The sequence below is a fragment of the Xenopus laevis genome, chromosome 6S (genome assembly GCF_017654675.1).
Source record: "Xenopus laevis strain J_2021 chromosome 6S, Xenopus_laevis_v10.1, whole genome shotgun sequence".
Classification (NCBI taxonomy): Eukaryota; Metazoa; Chordata; class Amphibia; order Anura; family Pipidae; genus Xenopus; species Xenopus laevis.
The window spans coordinates 102,720,927-102,739,090 of record NC_054382.1 but is presented as its reverse complement, the minus strand read 5'-3'; the positions used below and the strand labels follow the sequence as shown (position 1 = coordinate 102,739,090).

The 18,164-nt window shown below is 39.9% G+C and overlaps 1 protein-coding gene across 4 annotated transcripts in view; it reads right to left on the bottom strand.

The window, feature by feature from the left end:
* The window catches only part of chd7.S (chromodomain helicase DNA binding protein 7 S homeolog), a 108,536-nt gene that overhangs the window by 71,427 nt on the left and 18,945 nt on the right, over nt 1–18,164 (bottom strand). For all 4 annotated transcript variants that reach the window (XM_018223754.2, XM_018223750.2, XM_018223752.2 and 1 more), the window contains exon 2: nt 10,715–12,528. In XM_018223754.2, coding sequence (XP_018079243.1) covers nt 10,715–12,358 — 1,644 coding nt within the window. In that variant the 5' untranslated portion in view covers nt 12,359–12,528. The remainder of the gene's footprint in view (nt 1–10,714; nt 12,529–18,164) is intronic.

Genomic DNA, 18,164 nt, shown 5'->3' with positions numbered 1-18,164 from the left:
ATAACAACAATACATTTGCAGCTTTTAAGAGCATTTGTTTTTAGATGGGGTCCATTTGAAAGCTGAAGAGTCAGTCCCAATTCAAAAACTAAAATAAAGGCCAATTGAAAAGTTGCTTAGAAACAGATATTCTATAACATACTAAAAGTGAAACTTAAAGGTGAACAACAACAACAACAACAACTATAACATGGATGCATAAAATAAGCAATACTGGTATGGAATTCTCTCTCTCGCTATATCTATATATCTGTATATCTATATAAATGAGTGACACAATTAAGATCATTGCAGGTTAATAGGCATGCCATTACGGACATGCCAACTATATTAACCATTCTGCAACCACAGGGAGACACTGCTTGTGGTAAATATGTTTCACTCTGTGTGTGGTTACACATACACATTCTATGTGAGAGCTGTTTCTGGGTTTCTGGGTCAGATATAAAGACAAGTCATCTTGGGACACGGCATTCAACACAATGATATACATGTCTGCTGCAAAGAATATACTATATGAATACATTGGTACCAAACAAGACAAAACCAATTGCACATCACGATGATGACCTAAGTGCAGCTGTTACAGATTAAAAGTATAAAAAGCAAACACTTGTGATGGTCCTTCAGAAGAAGTACAATTCTATTCACTTCTATCAGAGCAATGCATATTGGAATGTCCTCCTACCACTGCATGGGGACCATCTCAGTCTCTGCACACAATGGAACAGTAACACAAAAAATTGAAGTAATGAAAAAAATCATGTAATGTTGCTCTGCACTGGAAAAATGATCTGTTTGTTTCAAAAACACTACTGTAGTTGATATAAACAAGCTGCTGTGTAGCAATGGTGGAAATTGAAAAAAGGCTATATGGCACAGGTTAAATAGCGGATAATAGAGAACACCATTATGTTCTACAGAGCTTATCTGCTGTAACTTGAGCCTTTTCTCCTTTGAATGGCTGCCCCCATTGCTACACAGTGAGACAAATACAAGAGTCCTCTGCACTCAACCCATTATCAATATTTTTAAGACAGACATTTTGTGCATACAGCTACTAAAACATGCCTTACCCTTTAGACAAAACAGGGATTGTTTGTCCATATATTGCAATATATTTAAGCTGGCCAACTACGTCAAAGGTCATCCCATATCTGGCCAGTCCTATGCTCAATTTTCATCTGATTCATTAAGAATTCTATTGCTTCGTTATAAATTTTAAAAAGGGACTAAAGCTGGCCATAGACGCACAGATTCGATCGTACGAATCCTCGATTCATACGATTTTCGGATCGTGTGTAGTGTGTCCAGACATTTATCTTGCCATGCCGATCAGTCGCTCAGACAATCGGACAGGTAAGAAAATTTGACGGCTGCCAATCATATCTGTGCATGTATTACCGATCGGAGTGGGAGACTGGTCGGACATAAACTTTCGTAAGATTGCTGTAGGGTGAGAACATCAGCTGATCTGTTCTTTTACTGCTTTATTTGGTCTGAATGGTTAGTGGCAGGTCGGGAGATGAGGACGTACGATCGTTCGTCCAATATTGGGGTAAAATCTTTGCGTCTATTTACCTGCAACTTACTTGCTGCTTTCAGAGTAAAACTCCCAAACTCATTGCACAACTTTCCCTTGTTTGCCATTGCTACACAGCAGCTTATTTATATAAACAATAGCAATGTTTAAAAAAGCAAACATCAGTTTTACCAGTGCAGAGCAACGCTGCATTATATTTTTATTACTTTAAAACACTCATTTTTTTGGTGTTACTGTTCCTTTAAGTGAAATCCTATGCCAAAGCTGATAGCATTAAGATTGAGGAGGTCATACTGTACTACTCATTTAACAGCTCTAAAATAGGAATTAATGGGTGATTACTAACTGCATTTACCAAATATTGCCAAAATACAATAAAGGCTATGTACCTACAATCTGTATACACACACCACTACCACCTTCCAGTATGTGCTGTTAATCATCTGTACTCCACATTCTGTGATTGCAAAGGAAGTGGAATATTTATTTGCCAAGAAAATGGAGAACACTGCATGACGTTAATTAGTTCTATATCCTTCCAACCCCTTCTGACTCTTGCAGCTTGTGAAAAATTGTGTGACTTTGCTCATCTCTAAATAATGTTGTATTCGGTTTTATAATTACAATTGTCCCCCAAACAATTACTTTCCAGGAAATCACTAAAGAGCTCCAGCACTCAATTTTAAGTTAAATTATTTCTCTTAAAAAATAAATGCCCCAAAATTGCAGAAGGAAGACATCATTTAAAGGGGTTGTTCATCTTCAAAACTTTTTACAGTTTAGTTGTTTTCCGATTGTTCACCAGAAATACAATTTTTTGCAAATACTTTCTATTTTCTATTTGTGATCGTTTTTCTAATACTGAGAGGGGTTCAGCGTTGAGTTAAATTTTAATATGAAGTAGAGAATGATATTCTAAGACAATTTGCAATTGGTTTAAAATTTTATTATTTTTAGTTTGAGTTATTTAGCTTTTTATTCAGCAGCTGTCCAGTTTGCAATTTCAACAGTCTGGTTGCTAGGGCCCAAATTACCCTAGCAACCATGCACTAATATGAATAAGAGTCAGGAATATAAAATAGGAGAGGCCTGAATAGAAAGACAAGTAATAAAAAGTAGCAATGGCGACAAATTTGTAGCTTTACAGAGCACTTGTTTTTCAGATGGGGTCAATGACCCCCATTTGAAAACTGGAAAGAATCACAAGACAGACAAATATTTAAAAAAACTAAAAAAATAATATTGAAGACCAATTGAAAAGTTGCTGAGAAATGGCCATTCTATAACATACTAAAAGTTATCTTAAAGGTGAACAACCGCTTGAAGTTTAAAATTAGCCCCTTTATTGGAGTTCCCTATAGATGTCCCGTCCATGTTTCAATTGAGGGGTGGGCGTGTCCTAATGGTCTCTGCCAGAAGCACAGTAGGAGGGGACAGCCAATCACAGCCCTGCAGTCACACAAGACAGGCTTCAGTTCCCTATCAGGTCCTGCTAGCTGCTGATTGGTTCCTGTCCTACAGTGCAGTGAGTCAAGAGCCGTCTGCAACCCTGCACAGCCTGGGAATTCAGGGACCAGGAAGTGGAAGGGAAGCGAGATTATCGACTATAATGGACTGGTACATTCTTATTTTTTTTTTTTTTTTTTTTACACAAAATGTCTCTTTTAAAGTAATTTTTCACGTTCTAAAGCAGCTCTGGGATGGGGGGGGGGGTCACTGCCTCTGTAACGGTTCTAAATTGATACATTTGTTATCTGTCCCTGCTTAGCAGAATATCATTAAAGGCAACTGTTAGGGTAAGGTCACACTGAGCGTTTTGGGGAGATTTAGTCGCCTGGCGACTAATCGCCTCGTCTTTGCGGCGACCAATCTCCCTGAATGCCTTCCCTTCCCTCAACGTGCTGGCTAAAATGAAAAATCAACTAATAGGATCAAATTCTCCCATCCCTACTGATAAATGTATCAACTCAAGAAGCCACTAAACCTATCCAATTGTAACAGTTCAGATGCTTCTGGACTACTGAGCTGCCAAACTGACAACAAAGACACCTACATTAAACTTACATTTTGGAAAAACAAAGAATAAAAGTTGGAAAGCAACTGAAAAGAGTTTATTTTCAGTGAACAATCGGAAAACAACTAAAAAAGTGTTTGGAAGATGATTCTATATAATTCTATTAAAGGGTTATGAGCATGCCATTATTTTCTCTTTATCCTCTTGGCTGTGCACAGAAAAACTTAGATTCCAAATGTAGAGGCTATCTGGTTATTCAGTTATACCAAATAATTTTTAAAATGCAGGTGTTACTATAGGAAATAAACTGGGAGGAGAAAATGATCCTTAACGCTGGAATATGTGGACAACAAAGAAAAGTTAGTGGCCGGTTCCTCTGATGGGATCGTAGCTTGGCTTTCTATTTTGGGCACGTACAGTTCCGTTTCTCTGCTTTGTCACAACTGGTGATATTATGGTGCTTCAGGAAGTGAATCCGTGTCTGTAGTTCTCTATAAGAGTGTCTGAAAAACCCAGCCTTCTGTGACGACTTCTACTCTGGGAAAAGTGTCTGTCTACAACTTGAAACATCAGACAATAGGCTGCAGTGGGGTGCTGGGATTTGTAGATTAAAAGCTTTGAGATCTACCGGTGTCCTCAAGGCTTGGCACCAAACTAAAACCGTGCTTTAATGGAATTAAGTTGCTTGCACTTTAAATCTTATCATATGGAACAGAGGTCTTATTAACATTGCCACCTTCCTACCTGTTAGCTCACTTCCCTGTTAACATTGGCACCAATCTAATTTTTACTGAACCAGCCAGTAATTTACTGGTTGGCAGGACAATGGCAGCAACTCTAAAGGACAATAGCAATACTCTTATTTTGGCCAGTATACACCAAAGAAACTTGTAATTTCATACTATAATTAGCAAATGTACCTAATTTCACAACGTTCACATTGCCGTCTGTTCAGCTGATTTATATCTATGTATCGATTCATCTAGATCTATCTATGTATCGATTCATCTAGATCTATCTATGTATCGATTCATCTAGATCTATCTATGTATCGATTCATCTATATCTATCTATGTATCGATTCATCTAGATCTATCTATGCATCGATTCATCTAGATCTATCTATGCATCGATTCATCTAGATCTATCTATGCATCGATTCAGATCTATCTATGCATCGATTCATCTAGATCTATCTATGTATAGATTCATCTAGATCTATCTATTAATCTCTCTCTCTTTATCTAGCAATCTAGCTATATAAATAAATCAGCTTCCCCTTTGCATTAACCTTCAGTAACAGGTCAGGTGGCTGCAGCACCCACCAAATGAGAATGCAGTTGTTGACTCTCATTGTTATGTTAATACAGAAAGAACTGGCTTTAACCGCCCTGGAGAACAGATAATGAATGGCACCAATTACTCTCACTCGGTCAACTGATAGTACCTGAGATGGAAGACTCATCCGGAGAAGGACTTACAGCTCAAGGGCACAAATCTACTTTTCTACGAGAAGGGGGGGGGGTGCATCCTTGTGATGGTGCAGAAAAGATTCTTGAGTTAATGACCAATTTTAAGCACAATATTACATGTTGATAGGAAAGGGACTGGTCAGCAATTTAATAAAAAGGGTAAGGGGGTGGGGGAAGAAAAAAAAAGGCAGCATGAGATCTGCTCTGTTTTTTCAGAATGCGAGGTGTCCCAAGCATGGGTCACTAGATTGCGAATGTTATAAAAGCATAACAAAGAAGGTGTCTGCAAATAATTTACAGGATGGGAGGAATGAGCGAGGTCACAAATGGGTGGATTCCACATGTTTTACCTTATTATTCAACAGGACTGAAAATAGGTTGGTGATAAGCATCTGCTCTACCCACGTTCCATATATCCACAGCTGCCCATATAAGGTGCTTTGATATTCCTTAAAATAGTATGAGGATATGGGCTGCTTAGTTTACAGAACATACTATTATATGCATGTGTACCTACAAGTGGGGTCAGCCATATTGCTTATACTTAATATAAAGTGAGTGGGATACAGACTGGGATATATACCATTGCCTAGTCTATGCAATATATCTATCTATCTATCTATGCAATACAAGGCAATTTCTTGTCCTGACTAATGAAATAACTAGGCTCCTCTGGTAAAATCTTCTTAGGGTCCCCAGACAGAGTACCTGTTGTGCTAGCATACACAGTGGATATGTAAGTAAGAACACTTTTCTGGTATACCAAAGAAACCAAAACCTCCAGGGAGAGGAACCCTTCAGACAAGCCAGTGCTCCATTCCAGAAGCTGTGCTCTGTGCAGAGAGTGTTTCCTAGATTCTGATTTACTATCATATTGTGAAAAGTACATTTTGAGAGGTGTAGCTTACATGCTATTAAAGGAGAAGGAAAGGCTAAAATTAAGTAAGCTTTTTAGAAAGGTCCATAAAAATACACCAGCAAACCACTAAGTATTGCTGCTCGGAGTCCTTTGACAAAATAAACACTGCATTTATTTCCTTCTATTGTGTACACATGGGCTTCTGTATTAGACTTCCTGCTTTCAGCGTAAACCTCCAGGGCTAGGGCTTGAGCATGCTCAGTTTGCGCCTCTCTCCCTCCTTCCTGTAATCTGAGCCCAGAGCTATGAGTGAGCAGGGAGAGACTCAGGCAGGAAGTGGTCAAGCCAAGCTAATATGGGTGCTGCTATCCTAAACAAACAGAGAGCTTCTAGAGCCGTTTACTCCAGTATGGTAAAGCATTCTGTAGAATAAATATAGTGTTATAGCTTGCATTATTGTGGCTAATCTATTGACAAACTGCTTTGGTAGCTTTCCTTCTCCTTTAAGGGCGGTGGCAGTAAAGGCTACTGGGGGAGATTAGTAGCCCAGCAACAAATCGCCTTTTCATAGGGCGACTAATCTCCCCTAAATGCCATCCCACCAGCTAGAATGTAAATCGCCAGCGGGATGGCACTCGGAGCGCTTCGATTTCCGAAGTTGCCTCACGAGGACACTTCGGGCAATTTCGGAAAGCCAAAGCGATCACAGTACAATCCCAATTGCGTGGGTACATGATTACACTTTACAAGTACATCACAGAACATTATAGACAAATAGCAGGGGACCTTTATACCCATAAAGAGGATCACTGTACCAGAGGCCACCCCTTCAGACTAGAAGAAAAGAACGTTCATTTGAAGCAACATAGGGGGTTCTTCACAGTCAGGACAGTGAGGTTGTGGAATGCACTGCTGGGTGATGTTATGATGGCTGTTCAAAAAGCCTTGGATGATTTTTGGACAGACAGAATATCAAAGGCTATTGTGATACTAAACTCTATAGTTAGTAAAGATATGGGTATAAAGAATTTGTGTAAAAGTAGGGAGGGGTGTGTGTATGGATGCTGGATTTTCATTTGGAGGGGTTGGACTTGGTGGACTTTGTCTTTTTTCAACCCGATTTAACTATGTAACTATGTAAGTTTTACCATACAAGTATTCAGGAGGGCGGGCAGGTGAGCCTTTGGGAAATCACGATGACATCCCAATTAGGCTCAATGAGATGTATATAGCACAGACAGACTTATAATGGGGCATCCTGTCACCCATGTGTCTAAGTGCATGAAGCTGTTCCCACTCCCAATCACATAATTCTAAATTCTTACCAAGCATGACCTGCACCACCCCCATATTCTCTCAGGCAACAGGGATATTTAAAAGTGTTGCTCAAACCATCACAACATGGTAATTATTTCTTAACTAGTGTAGTTCAGCAACAGCAAGAGGGTCAAAAGTTGACTAGTACCCAAGAATGGGAGAATGCTACAAATGATCAGAAAGTGGTAAAGTGTGGCTGAGATTCCAGGACAACGGGGTGGGTGAAATATGCCTAGAAAAAATAATATTTTAATAACACACACACCATATTACTGTGGAAGGAAGCACGATAGAAGCAGTCTTGTCACTGTCAAGTAACCACAAACTATACCAGGGCGTAAAGATAACCACGACCTTGGAAATAAAAACAGGCATTGGCACACACTTTAAATACAAATTTATGTCGTCTAAATGTGAGCACATTTCCAGCTCTTTCAAAACAAGTCATTCCATTGTTCTTCTGAGGAATCAATAGAAATGGTTCCCACACCATCACAGTAGCCATCTTGTGCCTGTTTGGATACGCCCAACAGCAATTTCCTTACACCTGAGCGGACCTAACAGAGGGAAATTTGTTGGATTTGTGTGCTCCCAATTGACCCCATCCAACATCAGCCTCATCAATGAAAACACTGAGGACTCACAAACTGGTAACTTGTGTTTAAGAAAAAAAAAAAAAAAAAATTATGGGCATTTTTAGCTCCCTCCTGAAGGAAAATATAAAAAAAAGTTAGCTTTCAGCAGAAGCTATCTAAATATTCCTTTGTAGGTCACGGCCAAACCACTTCTACATTAATTTACATTTTAGCTCCTGCCATTTCAGTAACTGGCACATTAAAGTTGAATTTAACCCCCAAGTGAGGTCAAAATATTCTCAAAACCTTCCATAGAGAATTCCAACCCCTGTCCTATTTAGTTATTCGTTTATTTAGTTAAAGATGGCACATTTGTTGTTCACTATAATTGGCACTATAATCTAATGGACACATTTGTGTGGAGCTATATACAACTAGCTTTTCAACACAAATAAAAACGGGTGCTCAATATGGATTCTGGCTATTACAGTAATCAGTGGAGCTCTGTATAAACATCCTGCATTAAAATGTTTTGGATTTTCAGATAATCAGATTCTGCACTTCTGCTTAAAGGGGTGGTTTGCCTTTAAGGTAACTTTTAGTATGTTATAGAATGCCCAATTCTAAGCAACGTTTGAATTGGTTTTGATTATTTATAGGTTTATAATTTGCCTTTTTCTTCTGACTCTTTGCAGCTTTCAAATGGGCGTCGCTGACCCCTTCTAAAAAGCGAATGCCCTGTAAGGCTACACGTGTATCGTATTTGCTAATTTTTATAACTTATCTTTCTATTCAGGCCCTCAACTATTTATATTCCAGTGTCTTATTCAGATTAATGCATGGTTGCTAGGGTAATTTAACCCTGGCAACCAGATTGCTTAAAATGCAAATTGAAGAACTACTGAATAAAAAGCTATATAACAAAAACCACAAATAATAAAAAAATAAAACCGATTGCAAATGTTCTCCGTATATCATGCTCTACATCATACTAAAAGTTCTCAAAGGTGAACCACCCCTTTAACTACTTTTATCCCCAAAGTATTATGCTTTGGGTCTCTGGGCTGGTAACATAGCAGAATCACTGGGATCCAAGAGGGAACGAACGGACCCTATTGTGAAAAACAACACTATATCTGAAGGCCTGTATAGATTTTAAACGTTTGTAAGTACCCACCTGTAAACCCCTCTGACACCGCTTGGATATATGCCTGCACTGTTTGGTTGAAAAGGTGAACCATAAAGATGAAGGAGTAAAAACTCCCCCCTCTACAGAGTGTATAGTCACCTTAGCACCAATCAAACCAAAGTTGAGAATATTAGTAAATCTGTTACTTTTCTCTACCCTCAAGCTGTTTTTTAGCTCTGGTCCTCATCTGTGTTTATATTTTCTGGTTGGTACATCCGAGGGAGAGCGGATATTGGGCACCGGCAGAGGGAGTGAACCGCAGGATCCTAGATCATCACTTTATTTACTTTTATCCCCACTCACAGTTGCTGGCAAGAACCAGAAAGTTGATAAAATAATTTCAGTTGTTACATGTTTTAATGAATATAACTTACTGCTCAAAGATTGACTACTATTGTAGTAGTTTTTTTTTTTTCCTTTCTCCCATTAAAACATGAGTCAACAAGACAAATTAAAACGGACAACTGCCTCAGTGGCTCTGTGTTGGAAAATGCATAAGAACAAACCTGTAATTTTTTTTTCTCTTTAAACAAGTGCCCTTGGCAGTCAAAACAGAAAAACCATGAGGGTGGAGACTTGCTGACTGTACGGAATTGTTAAAATGAATCAGTACTGGGTTTTGTTTGCAGAGACTGGTTACTGCCCTATTGAAGGAAAGGCTAAATTTAAGTAATCTTTATCAGAAAGGTCTATATAAATACACCAGTAATGCTGCTCTGTCAAAAGAAACACAACATATCTTTCCTTCTATTGGGTACACATCTGCTTCTGTATCAGACTTCCTGTTTTCAGCATAAACCTCCAGGGCTAGGGCTTGAGCATGCTCAGTTTGCTCCTCTCTCCCTCCCTTTCCCCCCCCACCCTCATCCCCTCCCTGCTGTAATCCGAGCCAAGAGTGAGCAGGGAAGAGACTCGGGCAGGAAGTGATGTCACACCAAGCTAATATGGCTACTATCCTAAACAAACAGCTTCTCCCAATTATGAAGTGCATGGGTGCTTACTGGCGATTCCCATTGAAATAAGAGGAGGGTCAATTTAAAGTATCAACATTTGTCCAAAAACAGATGTACTGCATTACTTCAACATATGTCAGAACCTTTCTGGTTTTCTCTTCTGTAAGGTTTGTATCTCAAAAGTTATTGTGCTAAAAAACTATAAAACAAATTGCAGATCGACGTTTCAACGGTTGCTGGCTGCCCTTTATCTTCATAGAGGGCAGCTGAAAATTGCAACCACCTATGGATAAACAGATATCTGAAATGCATTTATCTTCTAAGACAACTTGTAACAAAGATGGAGGGGCCCCTAAATTCAGCTAACAGAAGGGAGAGGTTTGCAACGCCTATTTCAAGTTGGGTACGGTATATTATATATGTCTTCTCAAAGTATTGACTGCAACACTTTTGGCTATTTTTAAAGTACCATGCTTTTAAGATGCAGCAACATGAAGGGTCACTGTCCTCACTGGCAACTAATGAAGGACGCTGCAATGATTTCTGTTTCACCTGCATTAACACACAAATCAGCAGTTGTTTTACATTAAACAATATTGCATAATATCCTGTTGATGCATATGGCTTGGTGTACACTAAGAAGGGGGAAAAGTAAAATCAGAATAATCCGCACTCAGCAGGAAGTTCACAAGCCTGCCTTGTGCAAATGCCACAGTAAAATGAAGACAAAATATAGCAGCAAATTCTCTGCGGGCCATTCTCCTTTCAGCACAGAGGTTTCAAAACACTTACCTGATGGACAGGCACTTTCTGAGGGGTGTTCTGAGGTGACTGATGAAGCGAAGTCCATGGTTGGTGATGAGAATGTGACGGAGGTGAAGACTGATGGTGCATAGCTGGATGAGGCTGACAGTTTGCCATTTGCTGTTGAAAAGATTGATGACCAGGATGCTGCTGACCAGACATCATCCTTTCTTGTATTGCCTGTGGATCTGCATGGCTAACTCCAGGACAGCCATTTGGTCTCATGTGCCCACCCATCTCCCTTGGTGCTGAGGACATACCCATGAAGGCCTGACTCTGCTGAATGTTTCTAGGGCCGATATTCCTTTGGCCCATAGCCATGCTGCCAGGGGGCTGGTGAGTTGGAGGAGGATGGGGCATATTTGGGTAACTTCCAACATCCATAGGTATCCCAGCACTCCCAGGTCGAACTTGTGGTGGAGGGGTACCTGCTGGATTACTCATTGCTTTCAGTGGTGACATGGGAGGTGGAGAAGCATAGGTTCCCTGAGGCTGTGAAGGATGCATAGTTTGTGGGTTCATTTGGTTAAGTGAGCCACTAGGATGAATAGGTTGCTGGTGCATCAGTCCTTGACTATTATTTGATGGAAACCCCACAGTATTTGGGTATCTAGGTACAGATGGAGTCATTGGAGTGTTGTTTGTAAGGCCTAAATTCTGATTCATCCCTGTATTATTAACTAATCCCTGATTAAGGTTACTATAAGGATAGCGGGAATACTGCCCTGAGTTGTTTAATGTGGGTGAAGGTACAGTCTGGTTACGAGAATTAAAATTAAGGGACTGTGGCCTCACTGAACTCTGCTGAGAAGGATTAGGTGAAAATCTAGGACTATGAGCAACAGATTCTCCATGGTGAGTAGTGGGGGAATGATGATGAAATTGTTGTACTGTATGACGTAGAGAAGATCCCATGTTAGGATTTTGCTGGGGCACATGTGACAAATGACCTGGTCCTGCAGCACCAAGGAAAGGATTTCCCTGATTAAGACCCTCTTGCCCTTGTGAAAACTGATTCATCCTTTGTGACTGTAGTGGACCATGTTGTTGCATTGAAAAATCTCCTCGCACCATGTAATTTCCCATCTGTTGAACATGTTGATGGTGAGGTGAACCTTGTGGTCCGGAAGGTGCTGGTGGCTGCTGTTGTGACTGCTGCTGGTAAGATGGTCTTATCTGCTCCGGCACCTGCACAGCCCTAGGTCCCCACATAGAGCCATTGTCCACAAAAGATGGGCCATGTCGGTCATTCTGCATACCAGGGTACACGCCCATTTGGCCACCTCCATGGGGGACTTGAGGAACAGGTGTGTTGTGATACTGTGAATGTGGAGAGGCAATACCATTTCCAGAAGTGTTTGCCATCATTCTGTTCGGCTGGTCTATCATGTGCATTTTTTGTGGTTCATATTGGTTATAGTGATCAAAATGTGTCAGCTTAGACTGGTTCTGATTGCTTGTACTGTGGTGGAGCGGTGACTGCAGTGCACCAAATCCTTGGTCCATAGGCATTTGCTGTGCCATGGAATTTACGGGATTTTCTGGGTAACCACATTCACCTAGACCTTCTAATCCTTCACTAAACAGGTTCCCATCCTCTCCAAATAAACTCATCATGCCAGGGTCTGCCATTTTTAATTCTTTGCGTGCCTCTCTCTGGAGTCACAAGTGCAAGATTGTGCTTCACCTCACTGAGGCGTTTGTCCTCAAAGCTTTTAATCCTTAGCTAATCGCTGTCATGTCATTCCATATTTTCTTAATTCTGTCGGACTATGCAGCTTTAGGCAGTCTGATAGCTGTACCTGAAGGAAACATAACAGAGGAAGCCATATAAATAAACAAATAAAGAAAGAAAGCGAGAGAGAAGATGATTAAAATATACATGCATCTGAAAAATAAAAAATACAGAAACAGAGTGAAGACATCAGGTTAGTATAGCAGGGAACACTGTTTAGTACCCTAACTATTGGGGGTTTTTTTTTTTTAAATAAAATTCAGTTTCATGGTAAGTATTCAGTTGCATTGGGTGTCACAGAACAAAAGAACAATATGCAGCAACAGAATCAGCTGCCACAGCAGGCAGACAGATGTACGGATATAGTCAAGCATCCCATCTGCTAAACTAAAGCTCTGAAAATGCTCTGGTTACCAACAGCATGTCCTCAACCCTATCCCCCTAAGGAGTGTAATCAGATAAGCAAGCAGCAGCATTAAGGTCTGTATTTCACTATGGTTAGCAGAATCTAAGTCCATTTACCAAAACAGTGGAAAGTCATCCTTTTAAAAAAAAAAAAAAAAAAAAAAAAAAAAAAGGACTACAATTTGTTTGACACAAATATTCCCCTCCTTTGTTTTGCAGTGGACATGTTATCCAATAATTCTACTGTAGATAAATCATGCAAAAGCAGCTATTCCAGAGGGTCTGATGATGAAAGTTCTGGATTCCCTAATGTGATAGCATCTGATTGCAGAGGTTCTGATGATGAAAGCTCTGGATTCTCTAATCTGATATGATTCATAGCTCTCAACATTTTGGACAAAAAGATTTGTTGTGGTGACATTTTTGGCGATGCCCATTTAGTGGCAAAACCCTATAGTTATGTTCATTTTACAAAATTTGGCATGTTATGAAAGTTTGAACACATTTCTGTGTTTTTTATGTTCTTACAGTTTTGCTAATGAAGAGAATTGCCCTTTAAACTGCAAGTCAGTTTCCCCAAGAGACCTGCTTATCTTAAATTGCACAATTGTTTCTTTGCTCATCTTAAATTGTTACAAAATGAACAATTTGCACCTGGCACATATTCTGGGCTCTCTGTCAAAAGCCAATTAAGTTAGAAACTTTGTATCTTTTTCAGGCTGTTCAGTGCAGGAGATCTTATTCCAGAGGTTCTGATGAAAGTTCTGGATTCTCTAATGCAATATCATCTGATACACACACACGTGTATTGGGGTGCAACACAAGGTGGTGCAGCTAGCAGTGCAAGTGGAGCTGTAAAATTTCGTGGCCACACCCCTAATTACCATGTTCATTTTACAAAATGTGGCATGTTATGAAAGTTTGAACACATTTCTGTGGTTTTTATGTTCTTACAGCTTTGCCAATGAAGTGAATTGCCCTTCAAACTGCAAGTGACAGTTTCCTCAAGAGTCCTGCTTATCTTAAATGGTTACAATTGCTTCTTTGCTTATCTTAAATTGTTACAAAATTTGCACCTGGCACATATACTGGGCTCTCTGGCAAAAGCCAGTAAGTTAGAAATATTGTATCTTTTTCTGGCTGTTCAGTGCAGGAGATCTTATTCCAGCTATTCTGATGATGAAATAGAGTCCTGTGCGGGTCCATTTTTTGGAACCTGTATCTGACCCGTACCCGCAACCCGTACCCGCATTCTTACCCGCTTGGACCTGCTACACAACGCGACCCGCGAGTACCTTATCTGCAACCCAGACCCGCTGACCATCAAGAACCAGGAAGTGCGGCCCTACCTGCAAACCCGCATAACTGCCAACCTGCATATATATCCGCACCCAGAACTTCTACCCGCGGGTTTTTGCGGGCAAACCGCTGGTACCCGACCCGCTGCAGGACTCTAGATGAAAGTTCAGGATTCTCTTATGCAATATCATACACACATACACAGGGTGTATCAGGGTGCAACTCAACACAAGGTGGTGCAGCTAGCAGTGCAAGTGGAGCTGTGAAATACAGAGTACTGGGCACACAGGGATTAACATTAAAATCTCCTTCCAACAAGTCAAAAGGATATAGTTTAGCCAATTCTACTGATTTGTACTGAGGTATGTTTATTTCTACAAAGCCCAGGGAATGAGCCTTGACAACAGGAAGTGAACACACTGGGTTCTCCACTTAGTCTAATGTGCCATGGATAATAATAATGACGTCACAGCTTCCTATCTAAACTGTACCGGCTGTTCCGACAGGACTAGCCAGTGAGTTAACTCTATAAGGGTTCCCCTAATGTTCAAAATGCAGGCCAGTAGGCTATAAAGGTTCCCTAATTCAGTTTCATTTCTCCAGCAGAGTCTAAATTAACCTTCAGGACTACCGGCACCTCTCAAAAACTCTCCCCTTAAGTACAGCGGGTAAAAGAGCCAGGTTTCATAGAGCAAACGGAAAAAAGTTCCTTCTAAAACTACAGTCCGAATATGATGAATAAATTACACTTTAAAAAAAAAAATTCATACAAAAAACATATTCAGGAATGCCAGCAATGTTTGAAATTTGTCACTATGATTCTAATCCATAATCCTATTTTTCTTTCCAAACCTTAATGGTTGCGGGTTAGTGCTTCTGAGGTGCGCATTGGGAACAAGTAGCTGAATTCATAACTTCTCTAGGAAACTTTCCTCTGGAGCACAGTACTTTATAGATGAACATTCTGGACCTTAACCCAGTGAGTTCCAGGCCATTTTGCCAAGTCTGCCTCAAAGTGATTAATCAGCAAAAAGTAAAGGTTAAAAAAAAAGGAGGAGGGTGCTTAACAAAAGGGTACCGTCCACTTTCATTGTGCTTTCTCTTCCTGCATTTTGCAACTCTTGGCAACAATGTCATGGAACACTATCTAAATTTAACAGTGTGACTGGGAAAATATTCATAGAGACTTTGCTTCCATTGTTAGGAATGCAGGAAAGTAATGGCACTCAACCCACACAACTACTACTCCCAACATTATTGCTTTATAGATTTCATTGTGCCGACTTTGCGGTTTATCAAATACAGAAGCAACTAGCACCCATGAGCCTGAGCAAGACAAAGGGGAACCAAAACTATGCTGGAGCAGTTTAACGCTAGCTACAGATTTGGTTTATGGAAATCAGACGCAAATATTTTAGTGCCAGATTGAACTGAAACAATACAAGACGAACCCCATAAATAATCATAACATCAAAATAATTGCACAGAAAGCAAAATGAGTCATCAGTGGAACAACAATATTTTGCCTTAAGATTTTGCCTTACATCTAATCTATGGATATTTACTCAAATGATTACAATGGGAGGGATAATAAAAAGTACTAAAAAAGCAAAGATATCGCAGGTAATGAAAAAAAAAATTTATATATAATATATATATTATATATATATATATATATATATATATATATATATATATATATATATATATATATATATATATATATATATATATATATATATATATATATATATATATCACGTATTTTGCCATTTTCTGTAGGCCTTGGAAGAGGCCGAAACGGTCATATATTTTTAAATAAATCAATTTTTTATTTTTAAGCCCTGTGAGTGCGGCTCAACTTTTGTTCTATATATATCTATATATCTATCTATCTATCTATCTATCTATCTATATCTATCTATATCTATCTATATCTATCTATATCTATCTATATCTATCTATATCTATCTATATCTATCTATATCTATCTATATCTATCTATATCTATCTATCTATATCTATCTATATCTATCTATATCTATCTATATCTATCTATATCTATCTATATCTATCTATATCTATCTATATCTATCTATATCTATCTATATCTATCTATATCTATCTATATCTATATATATATATATATATATCTGATGTCATAGGTTACTGTATTACCACATACAAGTCCCAAGATCATGCATGTTATTAATACATGAATGGCAAGGGAGGAAGGTCCCCGGGGAGTTTTAGTACCATGTAACTGCTACAGCAACTGTGTAAGTAGGTGCAAAAGCAGAGTTTAAAAGGCAATAGAAGGGCAGATGGCTGAGTGTTGCACCTACCATTTTCCCTTAATAAACCTTTGGTAAACAGCCCATTCCCAGAGACTATTATCCCCCTGCTACTATAAGCGTCATCTCTCCCTACTATACCCATTATCCCGCAGCCCCTTCCCAGAGTCTATTATCCCACTGTTACTATAGGCACCGTCTCTCCCTACTATACCTGCTATCCCACAGCCACTCTCCCTTCCCAGAGTCTATTATCCCACTGTTACTATAGGCACCGTCTCTCCCTACTATACCTGCTATCCCACAGTCACACTCCCTTCCCAGAGTCTATTATCCCACTGTTACTATAGGCACCGTCTCTCCCTACTATACCTGCTATCCCACAGTCACACTCCCTTCCCAGAGTCTATTATCCCACTGTTACTTTAGGCACCGTCTCTCCCTACTATACCTGCTATCCCACAGCCACACTCCCTTCCCAGAGTCTATTATCCCACTGTTACTATAGGCACCATCTCTCCCTACTATACCTGCTATCCCACAGTCACACTCCCTTCCCAGAGTCTATTATCCCACTGTTACTATAGGCACCGTCTCTCCCTACTATACCTGCTATCCCACAGCCACAGTCCCTTCCCAGAGGCTACAATTTTCAATGCTACAATTATACCTAATTCCTTAGTTGCTGCTGTAATGCACACAGAGATGCACAGATACCAACTATTGCAGCATTTCAGAGTCTAGTCAAAGGCACAAAGGGTCAGTCTCCAATCTTTCTGTGTCACACCCCACTGACCAAAACATGCAATTTTAACATCTAAATAAAATGAAAGCACATTTTGAATATTCTAGCATTTAAAGTTTGATTGTAACCTGCCTGATCCTTTGCAGAGAATGTGTGTTATCCCTTCCCCCAATTCCACACATCCAGAGGCCTTTTCTTTGGTCTGACCTGCAGTGGAAAATAATTTATCTCCCTCTTTTGGGAAGGCGCTGGCATATGCGGTGGGGGTGAGTAACCCATCATGAATAAGCTGCTACACAAAGCCAGGCTGAGTGTCACACGATACAAAAGGCCAGAGGTCAGAAGAGCGAGCTGGAGGGGACTGAGCACTGGCTCTTCACACTCGGCTGCCTCATTTAACTTTTCATACACATTGTGCACATATAGAAATCCGACCACAGAATCATTTGTTCACATACGGAGACTAAAAAAAATAATACAGGCACATCGACTATGGCCAATTCCAGAAAACAGCCATTTTGTGACATTCAGTAACAATTGGCATTGGTCTGGTTCAAAGGTGTCTTCTTCCCATTATACTACTCCTGGCCTCCGACACAAAGGCTACCAAAATACCCTGTATTGTTCCAGTTCTAGGTATGTGGGTGTCCTCCTCTAAGATACATGAACCCAGACAACTTTACAGAATACATACGTGTGAGCAGCAAGTATTTTGGTCAAGCTCACAGACTCTATACTGCTACTTTTTTGGGGCAGGCCTGCAGCTGTTATTGAACTATAATACCCATCAAATAAAGCCAGGGTTACAGTTCAACAGCTTAAGGGCTCGCAAGAACATCCCTGAAATATCAGTTTGTTGGTGCTGCACCTGTAATTTCCACACCAGACATTCAACATGACAGCCACTATTGTAACAGAGGGGAGGAAGCCTCCCAGTCAAGGAAGGTGCAAGGTGCAAAA